The 8,721-nt window shown below is 31.8% G+C and overlaps 1 protein-coding gene across 2 annotated transcripts; it reads left to right on the forward strand.

Moving 5' to 3' along the window:
• The first annotated feature begins 4,307 nt into the window (after positions 1 to 4,307).
• Positions 4,308 to 8,209, forward strand: LOC123554539 (uncharacterized). Of its 2 annotated transcripts, none has more exons than XM_045344763.2 (5): positions 4,308 to 4,589; positions 5,116 to 5,416; positions 6,419 to 6,494; positions 7,431 to 7,692; positions 7,913 to 8,209. In XM_045344763.2, the coding sequence occupies exons 2-5, from the start codon at positions 5,246 to 5,248 to the stop codon at positions 8,127 to 8,129; spliced, it is 726 nt and encodes a 241-aa protein (XP_045200698.2). In that variant the 5' UTR covers positions 4,308 to 4,589; positions 5,116 to 5,245; the 3' UTR covers positions 8,130 to 8,209. The 2 variants fall into 2 exon arrangements, with proteins under 2 accessions (XP_045200698.2, XP_045200697.2); XM_045344762.2 differs by having other exon boundaries at positions 4,316 to 4,589; positions 5,242 to 5,416.
• The last annotated feature ends 512 nt before the right edge of the window (positions 8,210 to 8,721 follow it).

Genomic DNA, 8,721 nt, shown 5'->3' on the forward strand with positions numbered 1-8,721 from the left:
GTCTCAACCTAATATCAAAACTTTACAAAATGCACTTTAATGTCTAAACCTTACCATTTAGCGAATTTCATTATATTGCAACATTAAAAAGAATAGAAAGGCCTTTTTTTATTCTGTAATATCTTTAAAACAAATTAAATTTGGTTTGTTATTGGACTAAATATTCCTCTGTAATATAAAACAAATCAAGTACATTTTTATTACATTTTGAAAACTGGTAGATGTCGTGAAATGAATTAAACGATAGCACCAAATGTGTTTCAGTCCTAGCATGGTATCCACAATGTCATATTTTGTTAAAGGTATGGGAAATTGAAATAATATTAAAGATATTGACAAAATACTTAGCGGACGTGAGAAATTTTGTTAAGTGTATCTAGAAGTGTTTCACTTACCTATTATTATTATACACTCGAACAAACTTTGAGGGAAAGACATTTTACATGAAGCATGGTAACCTAACAAGTTTGTTTAAAGACTACCCACTTGGATCAGCTTTTTACATAGGTCACATCAGGATAGCTGTGTTTAGAATAGAATTTATTCATCGCCCCTGTAAGTACATGAAATTAACAGAGGTCAGGTTTGTTCAAGTACAATCCCTCGGTCAAAAATTGACACACCAACGTTTATTCATCTCCACTACATGAAATGGATAAGATTTATTTGCTAGTGGTCAGCTGTTAATTTATTTTCAAATTTTGTAAACTATGATATCCTTTAATCATGTAATATAAGATACGGTCAGTGTTGGACAAATGATGTTTAGCTTAAAAACGCGCCACAGAATAACTAACTGGATTATTTTGTATTTCCATGACGGAAATGTGACATTGTACATGCTTTGCATGAAAGCATTGAAAAAGAAACAAGTAACTACTTTATTTAATACAAATTGACAGTGCTATATATAAGGCCAAGATAATGTCTTTAATGTCTAAACATTTTATTAAATTGATGTACCAGTATGCACAGTGTTTGATGTAATAGGCTGAGTTTATGTACAATGTTAGATGGTTATTTATCTGTGTTATTATTACTGTACTGTAAAGAGATTGAACGAATAAGACTGCAAATATATTAATTCTGGGAGGGCCTTAATTCTCCACTTGTTATCTTCTTGTAAAGCTGTATTATAACAGTATTATCATAATGATTTTCATGAAGTTTACGCGGTTCACAAGGTTGTGGTGGGTCTCTAATGCCATGCACAGCAATTAGATGTGAATTTTTGGCGTCCACGAGGTACATTGTTTTAAAATGCATTAACAACAATGTAAGAGTGATGTTTGAAATAAATGGTACCTAGTTATTAAAGTCAGCGATCTTAACCACTCGGCCACGGAGGCCCCGATTTATATTCTACACAGGAAATTCTTAAATATCAAAAGAGTAAAGTTTAGACTTAAACTATTTTCTATGTCATGGCAAAAGGTTCTACAAAGTTTGTTCAAATCAGAAAAGTCCAACATTTTCCCAACTTTAAGCTTAAGAAGAATAACTTGTACTGAAACCAAACAGTAAACCTTCCATTTTTCTGTTTAATAGGTCACAATGACGAAATATCAGCAATAACAGTCAACCGCTGTATGATGTTCTTTCAACAGCATGCATGTTCCTGGTACATGTGTTAGCTACAAGTTATTGAAGAAACTAAACCACGAACAGGACAAAACGTAGAATGAAGAAAACAGGTAGACTGCACATTTTATAAATTATTATTATATTATTTGAAAGATAATGTTTTGTTTAAAGACTGGCACAACGAACATAGTGTGATGATCAGTTTACATTCACTTATCACCTAAATCGTTGATATAAAACAAACGTAGTAAAATTCCTACGTGACATGCTAACTACACTTTATTTAATATTTTGTCTACATATATGTCACTGAACTTACTTCCAGTTAAACAGAATTTCCCTTAAGCCGAAATATAGAAGGAGACGAATTAGGGGTTGCACATTTCATTACGACCCGATCAAAGTAAAACTACTATGTTTTGCTGCGATGCGTTCTATTCTTCCATAGGATTTTCTTTCTTGTATCTTGCGTTAAATTTCCCATCCTGCTTTAAACAACAAAAGGTTACTTACAGCCTATAGCCGTATGACCTGTAATTTAAGATCCATTGCAAAATATACTTTGAGAAGAAAGATAAATCCTCAGGTCATACGATTTTATATATCTGTATTGTATATAGAGTTGTGTACCTTTCAATCGTATGAGATATCAAAGTAGAATACCAGAATACCAACTATTGATCAATACATATCGTATCATACTTGTTAAATAACTGTCGTTAGAAAAGCTTGCAAATAATACGACTCTTTATTAGAAAAAAACATTTTGTTTTAAATCTATCTAGGAAAGGTATTATAACATATTCATTTATTTATAGACATGATAGATTCCATGTGTTGACATAGTGTTGTTCACCCTATACAAAGACCATATAAACCGAGTAAACAAACATTCAAACATCTGTTGTCTGGTTCTGCACGTTTGATAAACCGGAAGTGATTGCGAAACATCATTTATCCGGTAAACGTACAGTAAAGCCTGGGTCCGGCGTACGGAAAAGAAAATCATATAACTTATGAATTAATCGCAACCTGTGAGTACATTTATTACAGTGGTACTGTTTCTATCTTTCTAAAGTTAAAATATGATATTAAAACAGCTGACATTAAATTATTCTAAATAATGTCTTAAAATTAGCTTGAAATGTGCGGTTCACTTTAATAATGGCCAAATATCTCAAATTTAAGCACGCGGACCTATACATTTTATTTCACCATATCATAGGCCATAAAAGTATGTGTATTAATGATGTGAAAGTTTCATTAAAATCTCTATTGTAGAAAAAATTCTTTTCGCGAAAATGATATGAAAATTGTGATTTTCACGTAGATTCCCATTATGAAAAATTGCGTGAGATCCACATTTTTCAAATCGGTCTAGCAAAAAATCAAGCACAAGGCCCTATCCTTTTTATTATTTGCTGACTTTGCTAAGTATAATCTGAACTTTTGAAAAATCAGATTTTAATCAACTTCTACATTGTAGAAAACAATCGACCCGAACGTGCAGAACTACCTTAAAATTTATACATCTGAAACCCTTACAAGCAAATACTACCAGTACTGACGGCTAAACGATTTGTTATCTTGACCATCCCCCCTGTCGGTAGGATCACCTGTAATGACAATCGGGAATTTTCCTATTCTACGTAAGAAGTTTCGTCATTCTCCCGATTTTACGGAAAACATTGATCTCGTTGAGCTCCGTTTTCGTCCGAAGAATGCCGAAATAGCAGTATCAGGGAAAGTGCCGATTGTCAATACGGATTCACGACCCTAAAGGGTTTTGCGACTAAAGAAAACTTTAAGTTGTCTCAAGTACAAATATTTCAGCCCCTTCTTTCCAGCAAATAATTATTAGACATGCATATATTTCAGACATTAAGAAGCTCAGTTTCAAAACAAGCCACATATACAGTCAGTGCAGCTGATAATTTGATTCATGTAGCTAGCAGGTGTCTCTTCAAGGTTTAAAAGAAAAAGACGGAAATATTCAACAATAACTATTTAGCATTTGGAAACATATGGGCTCAGAACCAACTTTCAAGCTGGTTTTTAAATGCCGGACAAAAATATTTCTTAGAATCTCTTTTCTTGTAAAAAACTTAAAGTACACAACTTTTTTCGTAATGTCCTCACTCCAGCTAAACACGTTTACCCACTTCCAACTCCAGACCCGTATTTGTGAACATGTTAAAACTTAGTATTTTCTGCTTGCCTCGTTTCTGCTATAATAATGAATAATTGCATCTTACACATACATGTCTGCAAATGTTATCATATAAACATAATGCAGAAAAGTGATATCATTTAGAATAGTATTATTTGTCGTTCGAATCATAAGATTATGACTGATGAAGAATACAGGCCCTGTTTTACTATTGTATACGCTGATAAGCTTATCTACATTATTCCATGTTACTTCAAAGATAACTATTATTTAATACGGCAACCTTAATATAAATAGGCACATTAACAGAAAGTCCGAAACATTCTATTTTGATTGCTTTTTTAATAAATATATCAAGCGATTGAAATAAGTGCCTCTCGTTGGGTTCCCATGAAACAGCACATGTATGTATTGATACAAAACTTTAAATCAAACAACAAATGGCAAATGTAATACATTTCTATATATTGTGTGATATGAAAATTACAGTCTTAGTACCGTAACAAAAGGTGCCCAATACAATATTTGTAGATAAATATTTCCTCAGATTAAGTGATACGTAAACAAATATCTAAATATAAATTTTTATCTGTTTAATTTTATTTTATGCTCTAATACACTTACTACTGTCACCTGATATAATTTAATTTAAAAATAAATTGGAATTTTTAACTATAAAAAGATTTAATGCACATGCATGTGACTCACGTTGTTAGTTCTACGCATATCTCACTCTCATTTCTCTCACGGCACACCATCGGTAAAGTAGCGTACATAAAATACCGCTAAATATATTAGTTTGAACAAAGAAGGAGAAAACTAAAATAATTGAAAGGTAAAAAGTTAATAAATACTACCATTTATAGTAATTTTATGTAATATTGTACATATTAGTATGATGTGTTAATCAAATTCATAATAATGAGGCTAATATTTAGTATGATAGTTTGTATAATTAATATATAAACATTTAAATTGTAGTATGGAAACATATCTTACATGTGTAATTACGGAAAAGTAAATATTCATTTTCGAAAATAAGCTTAGCATTATTTTATCAATATATACTCGTATTCTATGGAAGGTTTTCCCTTTTATGTTTGTTCAGACGAGTAATATTATTTTGTGTATCAATTACAGGGTTTAATTCATGGTTTAATGAATGTACATTTACTACTACTATTCCTGATACAAACGGAATAGAGCTAGTGACATAAAACTCTGCATCTGATTTAACAAAATTGCATTATTTACTAAGCAAAGCTTATTTACTCTGAGATAATAATACAAGTACTTTTTATCTAAATGTTTTTATATTTGTGTCGCATTAACATTAATGTCTATACATAATGTCATTTCAGAATTTATTATTTCATTCCAAAGAAAATGAAAAAAAAACTGATTAGGAAAAAGACGGGAGCCGTGATTTTTGATGAAATTAGTTTCGCGATATAGTTATATAGACTAAACTCTAATGTTCCTTTTAGAAAAATGGAACAGAAACGGCCAGACTGGGATACGACTGAAAAACTGATTTTGTTATTACGTATGATCTCCGTGTTGCTCATAATCATTATTATTGCATCTGAAATATTCTCCCATGCTCAACATCAGAACGACTTGCTAGAGGAAGAACATACACTGACTGCATTACATGATCAGGTGAGGCATGAGATAGAGATAGAAATGATCTTGTGATGTATTATAATACATCTTTATAAACGTAACATTTTGATCAAATAAAAGGTGCAGTATCTGAATTGTTTAAACAGCAATGAACTTTTTTGAAAGTGTTAACACTTCTTTTCAGAAATTAGGCTGAGAAAGACATATTCGTTAGTGATGTAAATGTTACTCAGACAAACAATATAAATTTCTTCATTTTTTTCTGTGGTTATGATTAAAGTGCAATGCATTTAGATTTTGCAAATGTAAAATACTTTGCGTCATGGATGAAACGCAGAAAAATACAGAAATGAATCATATAATTCCAGTTAAATATGAAACATTTTGAAAACAACTTCGGATTCTGATCTACCTTGCCGGAAAGGAAATGATTTTACTCGGAAATTGATGGTCACACGAATATTTTCTGTTCAGAAGCATGGAAATAATTAGGACATGTATTTTTGAAATTGTACTTTTGTCTGTTCTATAACAGTTATAACGTCAATTGTTTTTTGGTCGTTTTTATTTCATATTTTGGCACCATAAATAAATTCACAGTGCAAAAACAATATGAAAACTTCACTCACATTTCAACAGAAAAGAAGTAGTTTTAACTACAATGAATTTTTGATAAACACTTTCGCGTTCAAGTTTGTATTAAGTATCAAGCTACTTCTTCAAGTATTTATATGAAAATTTCAGTCACATTTCAACAGAAAATAAGTACATGTAGTTCTAACTATTTTTGAAAAATACTTAACAATCCGAAGTTTGTCGAAATACCATCAACGTTTGTGTGACTTATTTCGACCAATCAAATAAATTTAGAATTATATCCTGTAAGATTAGTTTTATAATGGTTCACAGTTTCGGTATTTTTTATAGTAATGTGTCTCTCATGTCCCTCCTGCTAAAAGATACCAATGGTTGAATATAAGTAGGTTATGTATTTAACGAAGTATTAACATAAACGTTTGATTTCTTCTTTTTCTTCAGAAGGAAGTAAACACTAATTACAGTCAGATTCCTTCGGCACAGACGAATGAACTTCAAAGTTTAAAAATACCACAAGGTAAGTTTCTTTTTCGGTATACCTAGAATATAATATATCAAGCACTCACTGACTACTGCATTAAATTCATTATATCTATCTACATTTTACAACTGTTCTTACTTGACATGTTAAACTTTACAACTTTGACATCTTAAACTTTACACCTTCATTGTATTGACTTCATAATGACGGTGTAGTCTGTTTACCCTAGGTGCAGGAATACTATGTGAATAAAACAGGAAAATATGTAACGTTATGACCCGAAACACTTTGTATAAACGAATAAATGCCTCCGCGGGCGACAGGACACGCGGACGGACATCGCAATGACTTTAAACAATGAGTTTTTAAAGGGTCATTAGATGCAGTGTTTTGAATGTACAAATTATATTATAAATAAAGTAAAGATTAAGGGTTTGCGCAAAATTAATCATTATGAACACCGAAATAGTGTTTTTGCCGCTGACCGCTCCAAAGCTATGCCTTAATGTGTTTCTTTATTTCTTCGTATTGTCCTCGTTATCTCCGTTGTCTGTATGTTTGAATTTTCCTATAATGTACATACATCCATACATACACTGCTATATAATTACGTTTCAAGGGGACATGGCCTTTCGTATTTGCTATGCCTTAACATGTTTTCAAAATGCTATTACAAATTAGACGAGGGTAATAGCAAAGAATAGAGAATACGTATAGGTAATACTTATTTTTTTCGGATTGAACCAACAGTTAAATTGGACGTTATATCACACAGTGATGTAGTTAAGACAGAAACAGCACAATTATATGATATTTAGTTGAGTTACTGGACGAAAACGAATCATAGCAGACCTTCATAGTGTCTTTATTTCGTGGTCAAAACAATTCTAGTTAACTAAGTTACTGATAGAATAAAAATTATTGATTGGTTGGTGATACATGTATGTCATGTTTGCTTATTTTGGCATTTAGGATCATCTCTTCATCGCCGAAATAGAACTGTTCATATTGGGAAGGTGGAAACTTTGCTTATTCTCAGATCATACTTGGCCCATGCTACAAATTGGAAAGATGTTTTGGAAGATGTTAAACAAAATATCAGCCAACTTCCCGAAGCTGCAAATAAACTCTACCAGACTGCTGCCAATGAAAAGCAACGGCGAGACAGAATGTCGAGAAAACTTGAAAAACTGATAAATCAGAAAGCTGAAAACATTGACGACTTAGATGGACGGTAAGTTGCGATTACGTTAGCACCTTTGATGAGATAGTTCTCCTACAAGTCATCCCCAGTTAAGCTCGTTTACAGTTCAATTATATGTATACATTTTACAAAATAAATTAGTAGTCTAAAAGCTGATTTTGTCAAATATTTTAGAATTAATGATAACTTTAATGTTTGGATACATTTCCATTTCATCTTCCAATTATGTAAATTATCATTTTTCTTATAGCTCAGCAGTTCAAGATATTAAAATAATGGAGAGGATCCTGGTTAAAAGAATGCCCTCTCAACCAAAGGAGCAAGACGGAGACATGAGAGGTGCAGTTGCAGCTGGTACGCAAAGCAAAATAGAGAACAAAACTCCTAAACAGAACCAAAATCGACACCAAAAGAAGAAAACATCCATCATTGATTTAATCCGCCAGAATCTACTTGGACCAAACTGAGACAGTTTGTCCTCAGCAAGGATGAATCTTTAGTTTGTATTGCATTGCTATTTAGAAATAAACATGAAACTTGTAAAGAATCTTCTTGTTTATGCTTTTCTTTAAAATCAATGATATCAATCGGAACCCCTATATTTCTTTAACAGACCTGTTACACAATATATCTTGTATGAGACAACATGACCGAATAGTTGAATCCCTCACTAGGAACGTATTTTCTTTGATAGACCGCAAATAGTTTTACATGTTTAATTAATTGGAAGTGACGGCGTACCGTCATTTATCCGGGGAATTTAGAACAATGCTTGGTAGCGGGAAGGCTGCTGTAAATCTATTATATCCCATGTTAAATTTAAGCGATACTGTTTTTCGAAAACTTAATTATGACAATAGATCGGTTTTGAAGTAAAACAGTTCAAAATTTTGATATAAATTGAATGGCAATGTATAAAAAAAAACATTTTTCATGACTGATAAAAAGGTATATCTAAAACTATGGCAGTTTCATGAAAATCTACGTTGTAGAAAATTTTTCCACACTCGAAAATATCATAAAAATTGAGATTTTCCCATAGAAGCCAACCATAGGACC

This window comes from Mercenaria mercenaria, chromosome 7, assembly GCF_021730395.1.
Source record: "Mercenaria mercenaria strain notata chromosome 7, MADL_Memer_1, whole genome shotgun sequence".
Lineage (NCBI taxonomy): Eukaryota > Metazoa > Mollusca > Bivalvia > Venerida > Veneridae > Mercenaria > Mercenaria mercenaria.

Bases quoted from the DNA above. Each gene is read 5' to 3' on its own strand.
- LOC123554539 (XM_045344763.2), top strand. From the start codon at position 5,246: ATGGAACAGAAACGGCCAGACTGGGATACGACTGAAAAACTGATTTTG. The intron at 5,417-6,418 runs GTGAGGCATGAG...CTTTTTCTTCAG, and splicing joins TGACTGCATTACATGATCAG to AAGGAAGTAAACACTAATTA. The intron at 7,693-7,912 runs GTAAGTTGCGAT...TTTTTCTTATAG, and splicing joins ATTGACGACTTAGATGGACG to CTCAGCAGTTCAAGATATTA.